This window comes from Papio anubis, chromosome 14, assembly GCF_008728515.1.
Source record: "Papio anubis isolate 15944 chromosome 14, Panubis1.0, whole genome shotgun sequence".
NCBI lineage: Eukaryota > Metazoa > Chordata > Mammalia > Primates > Cercopithecidae > Papio > Papio anubis.
In genome coordinates, this window is record NC_044989.1 from 42,528,531 (window position 1) to 42,544,066 (window position 15,536).

The 15,536-nt window shown below is 39.2% G+C and overlaps 1 protein-coding gene across 6 annotated transcripts in view; it reads left to right on the plus strand.

The window, feature by feature from the left end:
* Positions 1-15,536, plus strand: part of EML4 (EMAP like 4) — a 160,953-nt gene that overhangs the window by 131,564 nt on the left and 13,853 nt on the right. For all 6 annotated transcript variants that reach the window (XM_017947459.3, XM_017947461.3, XM_017947457.3 and 3 more), the window contains 4 exons: positions 1,279-1,430; positions 3,157-3,282; positions 3,368-3,499; positions 4,543-4,610. In XM_017947459.3, the coding sequence (XP_017802948.1) occupies positions 1,279-1,430; positions 3,157-3,282; positions 3,368-3,499; positions 4,543-4,610 (478 nt within the window). The remainder of the gene's footprint in view (positions 1-1,278; positions 1,431-3,156; positions 3,283-3,367; positions 3,500-4,542; positions 4,611-15,536) is intronic.

The following is a 15,536-nucleotide window of genomic DNA, read 5'->3' on the forward strand; positions in this document are numbered from 1 at the left end:
GCCCAGCCTTCACTTCTCATTATGTTTTTAAGGTTCATCCATGTGGTGGTAGCATGTATCAATACCTCATTCCTTTTTATGGCTGAGTGATACCACATTGTATAGTATATCTATATCTAAATATAGATATACTATGTTTTTAAAATCCATTCATCAGTTGAGGAACAGTTTTAGAAAATGAATAGTTGTTAAACCTGAATTTTTTCAAGAGGACTAAGGGCTATTTATTGACTTAATGTAGCCATATTTCAATAAGGCTGTAACTTCCCATTTTGAACCTGGTAACTAATTCTGTCGGACATCATCTTCCAGAAAGCTTCACTCTTGCTCTGCTAGCCTATCTAGCTAAAGAGCTTCTCTGAGGAAGGCATTTATGAATACCAAAGAAAAAGGTATGAGTACTATCATCTTATCCTCACCCTTAAAAGGGGGCAAAATATAATTTAAAAACCACATGTGTTTTGCCTAAAATACCTTATATGTACCCCATTGGTCACTCCCTGGGTACTTAACAAAGTGTGCTATGGGTATACAAGAAAACTGGGCTGTCATTTAGCCATCACATTGGTACAGCTGAATTAATTTTTAAAATACTGAAATTATTCTCTGCTAGTAGGTCAAAAGCCACTGCTACAGGTATCCACTGCCTACCTTTGTCCCAATAACTTCCATAGTGCTCCTGTATCTCAGCAATAAAGGGGAGTATTCCTTGGCACAGCAGAAGGCCTCTGTGTTAACAATGGTTGTACAATGTTAAACATTGTGACTGTTACCTCAGAAGGAAACAAAGATGTTTTTGCAAAGTTAAAGGAACATCATGGTGGGAGACTTGAGTCTAGTCACAGCTTTGTTATTAGCTAACTATGTGGTATCCCCTAAGCTGCTCCTGTACCTCTTATGTCTTGAGCTCTAAAATCAGAAGAGTAATACCTACTCTGTCTACCATACAAGATGATTATGAGAGATAGTAAAGTTCGGAAACCTATGCTATATCCCCTTGTGTCTGTGGAATTATCACTACTTTAGCTTTGGTTTTTTGTAGGAAAATATTTTGAAATATTTTCAGAGTAAATAAATATTGACATAAATGCAGAAGATTATATTATGCGTTAAGCTTTACTACCTGCTTTGCACAGACTTGCTGAAAGTAGGTTTTTGATTGAGTCATATGAACATTCTGATTGTTAACTCTAGTTCTACTGAAGTTTTCTTCCAAATAGACACTAAAATCTGGTGAAAAGTATTATCACTAGTGTTTTTATTTTTCCCTCATATTAGGTGTATATCAAATCAGCAAACAAATCAAAGCTCATGATGGCAGTGTGTTCACACTTTGTCAGATGAGAAATGGGATGTTATTAACTGGAGGAGGGAAAGACAGAAAAATAATTCTGTGGGATCACGATCTGAATCCTGAAAGAGAAATAGAGGTAAGGATGGAAACGGAATATAAAAATATTAAATACTCTAAACTCAGGTATTTTGTCCCACATTAAGATAACTACACTTTTCTGGCAAACTTATTAAATTCTTATAATTTCGTTTCCTTCCCTCAAGAAAGGAGTTTGCTGTTGCCTTTAAGATAACTTTTTTCAAAAAAAACTAAAGACCATTAAACAAAATAATTTGAAAGAATATTTTTAAAGATTAGGCAGAATAATTTGCCTGTTAAAACCAGAGCAAATGTCACAAAGTTTAATTTTTCTTCTCTTTTTTGGTGACTTATATTTTGGATTTATGCTTAGTGTTTTTTTTTTCTACATGTAACATTCTTTCCAGAGAAAATCTTCTGGAAAATCCTCTTAAAAAGAGGATTCTGATAGTACTGCTCTTGGATTTTATGTCCAAGAAGATGGATAGTAAAGAGTTGCTTAATCACAACCTTCAGTTCATACTGAAAATGCAACTTCCATCACTATTTTCTTCACAGATAACTCATATCCTTTGTCATTAAAAGCTATACAGTCTAGTTCATTCCTTCCTTTCCCATTTCTAACATAAATTTGAATTACTCTTAGAATTCAGTTATTTGTATTTATAGGAGTAATTTTAGATCCCACTTTGTAAAGTGGGATTTGTAATTTCATTATTTCAGAATCATTCTTTGAGATTATTATTAAATGTATTAACACAGCGTTCACTGAGATTGTTCCATGTATTGCATTAAACGAAACTGCTCTCCCAAGGAGTCCTATTATTATAATACTTTACAATATATTGTTTTTTAATTTACAAAGAAATTCCACATTACATTTTTTTAATTGACACATTGTAATTGAACATATTTATGGGATACAATCTGATGTTTTGATACAGATATGCTGTATAGTAATCCAGTCAGGGTAGTTATTATATCTGTTGCCTCATGCATTTGTCATTTTTTTGTGGTGAGAATATTTTTATATTTTGATCCTTACAACAATCAAGAGTAGGTAGGGCATGTATTATTATCCTCATATTACAGAAAATGTTTCTTAGGCTAAGTAACTTACCCAAAGTAATGTAACTAATATAACTAATAAGTAACAAAACCCAACCACATTCTTCATGTGATCTAATAGAACTTACTTCATTTTTCTTTTTTTTTTTTTTTTTTTTCCTGAGACAGAGTCTTGCTCTGTTGCCCAGGCTGGAATACAGCGGCCCAATGTTGGCTAACTGTAACCTCTGCCTCCGGGTTCAAGCAATTCTCCTGCCTCAGCCTCCTGAGTAGCTGGGATTATAGGCGCCTGCCACCACACTTGGCTAATTTTTGTATTTTTAGTAGAAATGGGGTTTCACCATGTTGGCCAGACTGGTCCCAAACTCCTGACCTCAGATGATCCACCTGTCTTGGCCTCCAAATGTGCTGGGATTATAGGTGTGAGCCACCACGCCCAGCCTTTTTTCCCTATTCTTAACCCTTAACTCCTAAAATCATGTAAAATACATGTTTAAAATTAATTGAAGCAAAGAGTGTTGATAATTATTATAACTTCAGTATAATAAAATGTAATTGTCTGGACAAATAAATTATTAGTAGTACAAGATTACCATGTTCAAATTTGGGCTTTTGTCATAATTACCTCATAATTGCTTACAGCTATAAATGCAGGCTTCGAGTAGTAATTAATGCATGTTAGTATGTATATGGTGACTTTACACTTTTTTTTCTAGGTTCCTGATCAGTATGGCACAATCAGAGCTGTAGCAGAAGGAAAGGCAGATCAATTTTTAGTAGGCACATCACGAAACTTTATTTTACGGGGAACATTTAATGATGGCTTCCAAATAGAAGTACAGGTAAGCTGTGTGATATTAACCATTAACTGAATATTTTTTATTATGTTCTTTGGTTTTTATAGCAATGAGTGTCTTTCATTTTCAGGGTCATACAGATGAGCTTTGGGGTCTTGCTACACATCCCTTCAAAGATTTGCTCTTGACATGTGCTCAGGACAGGCAGGTGTGCCTGTGGAACTCAATGGAACACAGGCTGGAATGGACCAGGCTGGTAGATGTAAGTGAAGCAAGATGTGATTATTAACCTCCCCACAGAAACTCCTCACACTGAAAGTTGAGAGCAGCAAAGTAAAAAGGACTAAGTGTTGATTCAAACCAATGTAAACATATGATTTAGTAAAAGAGGGTGGAGATAAGAGGGTAGTGTTTAGTCTTAAAGTGTGAACATGAACCGATTTTAAAGAAGTAAGTTAGGCCGGGCATGGTGGCTCACGCCTGTAATCCTAGCACTTTGGGAGGCCAAGACGGGCGGATCACGAGGTCAGGAGATCGAGACCATCCTGCCTAACACAGTGAAACCCCGTCTCTACTAAAAATACAAAAAATTAGCCGGGCGTGGTGGCGGGCGCCTGTAGTCCCAGCTACTCGGGAGGCTGAGGCAGGAGAATGGCGTGAACCTGGGAGGTGGAGCTTGCAGTGAGCCAAGATCACGCCACTGCACTCCAGCCTGGCCAACAGAGCGAGACTCCGTCTCAAAAAATAAAAAATAAATAAAAAGAAGTTAGCAGCGTAAAAGCTCAATTTGTCCATCAGCTTCAGTGGTAAAATCATAAAGATTTCACATATCTATATAGCATTAATTATTGTGGAAATATTTGTGCCTCGGGTGGCGTTGCAGTTGGATTCAGTAAGTGCTACTCACCAACAGGCTGTACTGTCTTCTTTCTGAGTGGTCTCTTACTGTATTTTCTCTCTACCCAACCCAGACATCCACCTTCTCTAGCCCAAAAGGTGGATACAGGTTCTTTGTGGATGCTAAAGAACTGTACCAGTGTTTGTTGTTGTTATCCTTATTATTATTCCACTCCCTAGCCACAAGCTGGTTGTCCCTTTCCCTCACCACTCTGCCAGCATATCCCCTTCATGCTCAGAAATTCTTTTTCCTCTCATAGCCGCGTGTTATTTCTCATTAGCTACAAAGTTGATGGAAATTTTATGTTTATATGAAACAGGTTATTTTCAGATGTTTTTGCCACTATCCCCATAGATCTAGGGAGACTTTCTCATGTACTCCCCAACAGCTGTCTGTCTCTTTTCTAGGAACCAGGACACTGTGCAGATTTTCATCCAAGTGGCACAGTGGTGGCCATAGGAACGCACTCAGGCAGGTAGGGTCTTTAAGTGAGCTGAGTAACCTGAAGTGGTGGGATGTTTAAATGCTTAATCAGGAATGTCCTCGATCTGATCTGGAGAATTAATCTCTTAAGTGGCACACTAATATACTTGTTGTTCTTATCTGTTATGTATATTCATACAATTATTTATTGGGCACCTGCCTATTGCTACATGCTATTGTATGTATTCAGAATACATCAGAAAACAAAACAAAAATTCCTGCCCTGTGAAGCCCACATTTTAGTGTGTATGGGACAGAAAATAAAAAATAAGGCCTGATGCAGCCAGGCACAGTGGCTCATACTTGTAATCCCAGCACTTTGGGAGGCCAAGGTAGGCAGATCACCTGAGGTCAGGAGTTCGAAACCAGCCTGGCCAATGTGGCAAAACCCCATCTCTACTAAAAATACAAAAATTAGCCGGGTGTGGTGGCGCACACCTGTAATCCCAGCTACTTGGGAGGCTGAGGCAGGAGAATCAGTTGAACCTGGGAGACAGAGGTTGCAGTGAGCCGAGATTGCGCCACTGCACTCCAGCCTGAGCAACAGAGCAAGGCTCCATCTCAAAAAAATAAAAATAAAAAAAACGAAGGCCAGTTGTAGTAGCCCACGCCAGTAATTCCAGTGCTTTGGGAGGCTGAGGCAGGAAGATTGCTTGAGGCCAGGAGTTTCAGACCAGCCTGCATGAGACCCCATCTCTACAATATATGAAACATAAAAATAATAAACATCATAACGAATTATATTAGAAAATGTTAAGAACCATGTGAGGATAGGGAAAATGTTGGGAGATTAAGAAGGAGTGCAGTTGCAAAATGATAGAGGGGTCATTATGGGCTTCATTGAAAAGGAGTTAGCAGATTTGACTTTGCTTTGTGAAATTAGAAGAATCAGAAAATTTCTCTCCTCATTTTCTTTTATGCAGGGGAAGGATTTGAAGCTGATGTAACACAATTGAGCATTTATAAGTTGTTTGTGCTATACCTTTTGCCATCCTGTCTTATTTTAAATGCTATGCAGATATATAATAAAGATACATTTTCTAAAATAATTTAAGACCTGTCTTGCAGACCTTGCGTAGTACCTTTCTAAGGTTAACATGTTGATGATATATGTATCTTTAATTGACTCATCTTTATTGCCTCTGCTAGTAAGTAGTCCTCCTCACATTTTTAAGGAGGCAAAGAAAAACATGAAGTCAATTTTCCCAAAATTAAACTCATTAAAAAATGTGGAATGCTGATTTTTAATGGGGTGAGACTATTGTGAACATGCTTATGTAAATATTTTTGTTTATATATAAGACTTAAATACTTTAAACCAACTAATTCATTTAATTCTAAAACTAAATTTAGTCATTTAGAGGGGATTTTTTTTGGTAGCAATTTTTCCTTCTGGCTGTTAGATACAAATTAAAACCTGAAATGTGAAAACATTCCAATTTCTTCTTACATATAGTGTTGCAGAATCTTTCAGTATAATGGAAAAACAGGTCTTTAAAGATAATTGAATTGTGAATGTGCAACTAGAGATGCTATTGAGTGAAATCATTGAACTTTAGAACTAGGCTGCTGGAGAGAGCAATTGGTGATACTTTGCAAATGTAGAAGGCTAGCTCAGATCTTCCCCAAAACACATTAGTAATAGATCATTATGAGGTTTAAAAGCACTTAGACTTGGACAGTTGTCCATTTGGACCGAATTTGGTCCATTGTCTTTGAGAAAGACACATGACAGGTCACTGTAGGATTTGGAGGAAATTATTTTCTTCAACCAAAAAAAATTGTTGTTAAGCACTTAGGAAACCATCTGAGGTGTAGTGCTGATCTAGTTTTCAGAAAACCACAAAGAAATTCACTTCAAATCTTTATTTTATCACACATGCTAAAGTCCTTGAAATAATAAAAGTAAGAGGTATCATTTATTCAGTGTCTGATGACCTTGTGCTAAAATCTTTTTTTTTTTTTTGAGATGGAGTCTCACTCTGTCACCCAAGCTGGAATGCAGTGACGCAATCTCGGCTCATTGCAAGCTCCGCCTCCCAGGTTCACACCATTCTCCTGCCTCAGCCTCCAAAGTAGCTGGGACTACAGGCGCCCGCCACCACACCCGGCTAATTTTTTTTTTTTTTTTTTTGTATTTTTAGTAGAGACGTGTTACTCTCTACTAAAGTTTCACTGTATTAGCCAGGATGGTCTCAATCTGACCTCGTGATCCACCCGCCTTGGCCTCCCAAAGTGCTAGGATTACAGGCATGAGCCACCGTGCCCAGCCGCTAAATTCTTTTTATCTGTTACTCCTAATCTTCACAAGAATGTAACAAAGTGTTTATTAATATCATGATTGCACAGACAGGAAACCAAGACCCATAGAGTGCTGTTACTTGTGATTGAGCTCAGGTGCTGCATGATTCCAAAGCCTGTCCTTTCCTCTAATCCAACAATACTCTTTGAGATATTTATAGCATTTCTTAGAAATATTGTTAGGAAGGTTTATCTTTGACAATTAAATCACTGATTGACATTTTTAAAGCATACTGTGTATACAAGGGAGTCAAACACTAAATGGGCGATTGTAAGGCTAGCGGGGTTTGAATCATGAAGATAAACTGCTTGGTTGAAGAAAACACTGTGTTTACAAATGTACATACACAGCCCCAATTTGTAAGGGAAAATTGTTCTGAAAAACTCACTGGAATTACTTTCGAACATTTACATAGCTGTGAAGTCATCATTGACAAGCTTAAAATGGAAAGTCACTCAATTTTAGTGACTTAAACTAAAGTTAAGCCAATTGGTTTCTCTTGGAGTTGTAAGTAGAAAACACTTTATAACTGAGAGTGATGCGATAACTAAATTGAAAGTGCTGGCAGTCCATTTGGAGATTGATTAGAATCTAGGGGAGATGTAGTTGTCAGTGTTCACTCTGTATGTAACTCCTGTCTTTGGTTTCACATCTGGTTAGATTCTGTTGGTCCTTGGGAAACTTTCTCGTTTGTTTTTATTTTTGCCTTGGATCTGTGAATACCTGACTGTATTGTCTGAAGTGGAAAAATCTTAATGTAGCCATTCTATTATTATCACTGACCCTAAGCCTGAAAAAACTCACACCTAGGGTTAGGAAATTTTTATTTTATTTTATGTATTTATTTTTATTTTTATTTATTTATTTAGAGACAGTTTCCCTCTTTCTCCCAGCCTGGAGTGCAATGGCGTGATCTCAGCTCACTGTAACCTCTGCCTCCCAGGCTCAAGTGATTCTCTAGCCTCAGCCTCCTAAGTAGCTGGGATTACAGGTGCCCACCACCATACCCAGCTAATTTTTATATTTTTAGTAGAGACAGGGTTTCGCCATGTTGGCCAGGCTGGTCTCGAACCCCTGGCCTCAAGTGATCACCTTGCCTGGGCCTCCCAAAGTAGTGGGATTACAGGCATGAGCCACCATACCCAGCCAAGGACATTTTTCTAGTAGAATGCAACACATGTCCAAGTTGTGCATGATCAAAAAAAAGTGACTAGTAAAAAAAATGTAATGATGTCTTCATGTCCAGATCTAGATATCTTTTACTTCATGTAACCAAAGAGTAAGCACAGTGTGAATAAAGCGTCAAATAAGTACAATTATCATTTTAAAAATACATTTAATACATTTTAAAATGTATTATTAATGTAATTTTAAGAGAAAAAAATTAAACCTGTAACCTTAAGTGGACATACTACTTCCTTAACACATTAATGCTCCTGGGCATGGCACTTTGGGAGGAGGCCAAGGCAGGTGGATTGCTTGAGCCTAGGAGTTTGAAACCAGCCTGGGCAACATGGCAAAACCCTGTCTCTACAAAAAAATTTTTTTAATTAACCAGGCGTGGTGGTGTGTGCATCTGTAGTCCCTGCTACTTGGGAGGCTGAGGCAGGAGGATTGCTTGATCCCAGGAGGCAGAGGTTGCAGTGAACTAAGATCACACCATTGCACTCCAGCCTGGGCACTGTCTCAAAACAGAAAGCAGAAGTTAATGCTCACATAGAAAGGATTCTTTTTAACAACTTTGTTGAGATATAATTCACATACCCCCCCAAAAAAGAAAGAAAAAATAATTCATATACTATAAAATTCACTGATTTAAGATATATAATTCAGTAAGTTCACAGGGTTGTGCAGCTGTCCTCACAGTCTAATTTCAGAACAATTTTTAACCCAGAAAGAAATCCTGTACCCATTAATAGTCATTCCCCATTACCCCACCCACCTCCCCCTTGCTCTAGGCAACTGACCCACTTTCTGTTTTTGTAGGTTGTCTGTTCTGGGCATTTTCTATAAATGGAATGAATCATATAACGTGTTTTGTGATTAGCTTCTTTCACTTAATGTTTTCAAGGTTTATCCACGTTGAGTACTTCATACATAGCATGTATTATGGCCAAATAACGTTCCATTGTATGGATATACCACCTTCATCAATTGATGGACATAGGGGTTATTTCCACTTTTTGGCTGCTATGAATAATGCTGCTACATACATTCATACACGAGCTTTAGAGTGGATATATGTTAGCTCTCTGGAATATAAAGGAGTAGAATTGTTGGGTTATGTGATAACTCCATGTTTAACATTTTAAGGCCAGGCACAGTGGCTCACACCTGTAATCCCCACACTTTGGGAGGCTGAAGCAGGAGGATCACTTGAGCCCAGGAGTTTGAGACCAGCCTGGGCAATATAGCGAGACCTTGCCTCTACAAAAAATAATAAAAAAAAAAAATTAGCCAGGCATGGTGGTGCATGCCTGTGGTCCCAGCTACTCAAAAGCCTGAGGTGGGAGGATAATTTGAATCTGGGAGGTTGAGGCTATCATAGGGAGCTAGGATGGCACCACTGCACTCCAGCCTAGATGACAGAGTGAGATCCTTTTTCAAAAACAAAACAACAGCAACAAAAAATTTTGTTTTGTTTTTTTAGGAACTACCAAACTTTTTCACAGCAGCCATTATTGGCTTATGATTCCACCAGCAATGTATGAGGGGTTTCAGTTTCTCCACATCTTTGCCAATACATATTATTATCTGTGTTTTGATTATAGCCATCCTAGTGGGTGTGAAGTGGTTTTTCATTATTGATTCTTTGATGGCTAATGATGTTGAGCATTTCTTCAAGTACTTATTGGCCGCTTGTATATTCTCTTTAGAGAAATGTATGTTGAAATCCTGTGCCTATCTTTGAATTGGGTTGTCTATTCTTGTAAGAGTTTTTTATACATTCTGGATACAGTTCCTTGTAGATCTTTTTGAAATATTTTTTCTCATGCTGAGGGTGGTCTTTTCACTTTCTTGCTGTTGTTAGTAGCACCAGAGTTTTAAGTTTTGATGTAGTTTAGTTTATCTGTTCTTTCTCTTGTTTCTTGGGCATAAATATTTATTTCTATGTTATCTTCTAAGAGTTTTATAGTTGTAGCTCTTACCTTTAGGTCTCCAATTCGTCTTGAGTTAATCTTCATATATAGTATGGCCCAGTAGGTGTCCAACTTCATTCGTTTGTATGTGGATATTCAGTTACAGCACCATTTGTTGAAAAGACTTTTCTTTCTCCATTGAATAGTATTGGCACCATTTTTGAAAATAAATTGACCAAAGATGTATGAGATTTTCTCTGGACTTTGAATTCTGTTCCATTTATATATATATATAAAAATCTGTGCTTAATGCCAGTACCATAGTTACAATCATTGTGGGATTCTGTAAGGCCTAATGGATCTTCCACTTCCCTTTCCCTTTTCCCTTTTGCAGAGTCTTGCTCTGTTGCCCAAGATGGAGTGCAGTGGCACAATCTCAGCTCACTGCAGCCTCTGCCTCCTGGGTTCAGGCGATTCTTGTGCCTCAGCATGCCAGGTAGCTGGGACTACAGGTGTGGACCACCGTGCCTGGCTAATTTTTGTATTTCTAGTAGAGACAGGGTTTCACCATTTGGCCAAGCTGGTCTTGAACTCCTGACCTCAAGTGATCTGCTTGTCTCAGCCTCCCAAAGTGCTGGAATTACAGGCATGAGCCACCACACCCAGCCAGAAACTTGGTTCTAATGTATATACTCTAGACTAGAATAAGAATACAATGAAATAGTAAAAACTTAAATATTTGTTTATTTGGCCGTCATGGTGGCTCAGGCCCAAGGCCCAGGCAGGAAGATCTCTTGAAGCCAGGAGTGAAATTTTTTTTAAAAAATGTTTTTTAATTTGTAGAAAATCCCCTTGGCTAGAGGATTTGTTGTTAGAGATGGAGCCTCTGAGCCAAAAAGTCTTTTCTGAAGGTAAAACATAGTGCTTGCAATGAAAAGGGGTGGGAACTCCAAAATTATATATGGAAATTGTATACCTTTAATAACAAACATTGAATTACTACTAAAAATGATTTACCAAAAGTAGAAGAATTAGTGTCTGATAATGTATTAATAATACAAGCAAGGCCGCCTTCCACCCGTAGCTCATAGCCACAGACAGAGCGAAACACTCCCAACATGGGGGTCTCTCCTAACTGTGCTGTGAACGCCTCTAAGAATTCAGAGTTACTGAGGATGGGACAAGCCACACACACACACCCTCTCTAATCCTCACCCTAAGCAGAGGGCACAATTTCTACTGTGACTCCCATTTTATACGTGGCACTGTTTGGTAGGGGTTTTCTGGTTTCTTTTTTGATAGTCACTATCTCTAACTAGTAAATGACTAAGAGTTTTTAGGTTTCTACACATTTTTACCAAAACAGACACTACAGGGTTTCATTACATTCTCAGGGAGTGTCCAAGAGATAAAATTACATAGTTTTCCTAGGAAAATTAAACTGACTTTGAAACAATCTTAAAACAGTATCAGTTGGTGCTTCTCCAAAATAAAAATTGAGCTGGTGTGGTGCTCACACCTGTAATCCCAACACTTTGGGAGGCCAAGGTGAGAGGATTCTTGAGCCTCGGAGTTCGAGACCAGCAACATGGCAAAACCCCTCCTCTACAAAAAATGATAGCATGGTATGGTATGGTAGCACATGCTTTTGGTCCCAGCTACTCAGGAGGCTAAGGTGGGAGGATCACCTGAGAGCCTGGGAGGTTGAGGCTGCAGTAAACTGCACTCCAGCCTGGGCAACAGAGTGAGACCCTGTCTCAAAAAAAATAAATAGATAAAAGTAATAATTTTTAAATGCATGAGAGTGTCATAAAGTTTCCATAAACTCATTAAAAACTCACTTGATACAGAGCAGCTCTGTATCTTGTCATTTTGGTGTGTCAGTTCAGTCTGAACTAGGAAATTATTTTGTTCCCTTACTCTAAAAAGGCACTTGGCATCAGCTTTGGCATTTCTAGGCCCAGAGGAATTTCATAGGAATAGTCATAAAAATTGGTTAATGAATTACATTCTCAGAAGAAACATAACCTGTGGGTACTGTCAAGTTGTAATAAAGTGTATTTCTTCTGTGGTTTTTGTTTTTTATTTTATATTTTACTTTTAATGTTATTTTAAAATAAAATAGAGATGAGGTCTCACTACGTTACCCAGTCTGGTTTTGAATTCCTGTGTTCAAGCGATCCTCCTGCCTCAGCCTCCCAAAGTGCTAGGATTACAGACATGAGGCACCATGCCCGGCCTTCCTGTGCACTTTTTGAAATGAAAATAATTGGTAAACATGAAGCATATGGCTTCAAAGTGCCAGTTTTCCTGCTTATTGGCCTTTAAACTCAAGTATTCACATATGAAAGATATTTATCTTACCTGAGTAGATGACAAAATTAGGTTAGCTGCCTGGAAGTTTCAGCCCATAGCTCACAAATTACTAAAATTTATGAATATGTTTAGAGATTTCACTGATAAATTATAAATCAAAAATAAAATTCTAAGGCCTCCCTACCATCTGACTGGACCCCTCGTCTCTGCCAGGGAATTCCAAAATTAATCTGAAAAACTGGTTCAGGCCATAATGGGAAGGGAAGGTCATGCTTTGTTATAACCTCTTAGAATTCAGGAAAAGCCAACCAACATTTAATATTAATACAGACTTTTAAGTCTGATAAGAAACATTTCTCTGTTTCTATTCTATTCTATTTCCTCTGAAATCTGCTACCTGAGGACTTTATCTGCATGATAAAACTTTGGTCTCCACAACCCCACATCATAACCCAGACAATTCCTTTCTACTGATAATAACCAATTGCCAAGAATTTTTTTTTTTTTTTTTTTTTTTAAGACAGAGTCTTGCTCTGTCGCCCAGGCTGGAGTGCAGTGGCACAATCTCGGCTCACTGCAACCTCCACCTCCCGGGTTCAAACGATTCTTCTGCCTCAGCCTCCCGAGTAGCTGGGACTACAGGCACCACCACACCTGGCTAATTTTTTGTATTTTTTTTTACTAGAGACGGAGTTTCACCTTATTAGCCAGGATGGGCTCCATCTCCTGACCTCATGATCCACCCACCTCGGCCTCCCAAGGTGCTGGGATTACAGGCGTGAGCCACTGCGCCTGGCCTGCCAGTCAGAAAGTATTTAAATCTACCTGTAACCTGGAAGCCCCCACCTACCTTCGAGTTGTCTTGCCTTCCCTGACTGAACCAGTGTATATCGTCTTTTGTTTTTGTTTTCCCAGGCTGGAATGCAGTGGTGCCATCTCGGCTCACGGCAAGCTCTACCACCTGGGTTCACACCATTCTCCTGCCTCAGCCTCCCAAGTAGCTGCGACTACAGACACCCGCCACCATACCCAGCTGTTTTTTTGTATTCTTAGTAGAGACGGGGTTTCAGCGGGTTAGCCAGGATGGTCTTGATCTCCTGACCTCATGATCCACCTGCCTCAGCCTTCCTAAGTGCTGGGATTACAGGCGTGAGCCACTGCACCTGGCTGCTGCTGCTGCTGCTTTTTTTTTTTATTATTATTGTTATTATTAAACAGAGTCTCGCTCTGTTGCTCAGGATAGAGCACAGTGGTGCAATCTCTGCTCGCTGCAGCCTCAGCCTCCCGGGTTCAAGCGATTCTCCTGCCTCAGCCTCCCGAGTAGCTGGGATTACAGACACCTGCCACCATGCCCAGCTAATTTTTGTATTTTTAGTAGAGACGGGATTTCACCATGTTGACCAGGCTGGTCTTGAACTCCCGACCTAGTGATCCGCCTGCCTCGGCTTCCCAAAGTGCTGGGATTACAGACGTGAGCTACCACGCCTGGCCAAACCAGTGTATATCTTAACATGTATTTTATTGATGTCTCATGTCACCTTAAAATGTATAAAACTAGGCTGTGCCTCAACCACCTTGGGCACATGTTCTCTGAGGGCCCTCTCACCATGGGCCATGGTCACTCATATTTGGCTCAGAATAAATCTCTTCAAATATTTTACAGAGTTTGGCTCTTTGTTGACAAGGTAAAAAATTGGGATCTTTTAGTCTTCAGTTCTACCTTGAATACACTAAGCCACGTTAAACGGTATCACTAAGCTTAAAAAAAAAAAAAAAAAAATCCTTCAAGCCCCTTTCTCTCTCCTGAATATTTCTTTTAATTTAAGAGGGAAATGGTCCCTTTCCCAGATATTAGTTATAATGCTTCAAAATGAAAAGCGACTTATCGGCCAGGTGCAGTGGCTCATGCCTGTAATCCCACCACATTGGGAAGCCAAGGCAAGTGGATCACCTGAGGTCAGGAGTTCGAGATCAGGAGTTTGAGACGAGCCTGGTCAATATGGCGAAACCCTGTCTCTACTAAAAATTCAAAAAATTATCGGTGCATAGTGGGGCATGCCTGTAGTCCCAGCTACTTGGGAGGCTAAGACACGAGAATCACTTGAACCCGGAGGCGGAGGTTGCAGTGAGCCAAGATAGCGCCACTCCACTCCAGTCTGGGTGACAGAGTGAGACTCCATCTCAAAAAAAAAAAAAAAAAAGAGCTGTCATCATGATTATTTTTATTGGCTTATATTAGTGGTGGAATTTTTTCCATCTGAATAATTAAAAATGAAACGACTCAGAAGGTAGGAGCAGGTAAAAAAAAAAAGATTAAAAATAAAAACTTGCCGGGCACAGTAGCTCACGCCTATAATCCCAGCACTTTGGGAGGCTGAGGTGGGCACATCACCTGAGGTCAGGAGTTTGAGACCAGCCTGGCCAACATGGTAAAACTCCGTCTCTACTAAAAATACAAAAATTAGCTGGGTGTGGTGGCGCCCACCTGTAATCCCAGCTATTCGGGACAGTGAGGCATGAGAATCGCTTGAACCCAGGAGGCGGAGGTTGCAGTGAGTCAAGATCGTGCCACTGCACTGCAGGCTGGGGACGAAAGCAAGCCTCCGTCTCAGAAAGAAAAAAAAACTTGCTGCTTTTTTTGCCCTGTTCAGTTCATGAATGAATTTTTAGTAACTTGTAAGCTATGGATTAAAACTTTTAGGCAGCTAACCTAATTTGTAAATTCTGTCATCTACTCAGGTAAGAGAAATAGAATTTATATGTGAATACTTGAGTTTAAAGGCCAATAAGTAGTGATTGTTTTTCTAGTCTTGTCCTGTTCGTTCCATCCCATCCATTTTCTTCCTGCACACTGCACTACTATTAAATACCTCTTGCTAAAATTTGGCTTTTAACATGTTCAAGACTTACTTTTATTTGTTCAGTTACTCATTCTGTGCATGCTGCCATCCTCTCCCTTATGCAGCCTTAAGTTTGCCTGCCCACGGTTCCCATCTTTGCTTTATATTCCTGGTTTCACCATACTCTTCTGAAGTACCCATCCTTTCCTTCAAATACTTTTAGGAAAAAGGTCTAATAATAGAGATTTATAATGTCATTGGATTTAAGTCATTGTTTTACCTCTCAAGAAGCATTTGCATTTTGACTTTTCCTATAAATGTGAATGAAAAAATATCTGTTTCAAAGAATTTAGAGCTTCCCTGTGCAAGTGTTGGAGGTC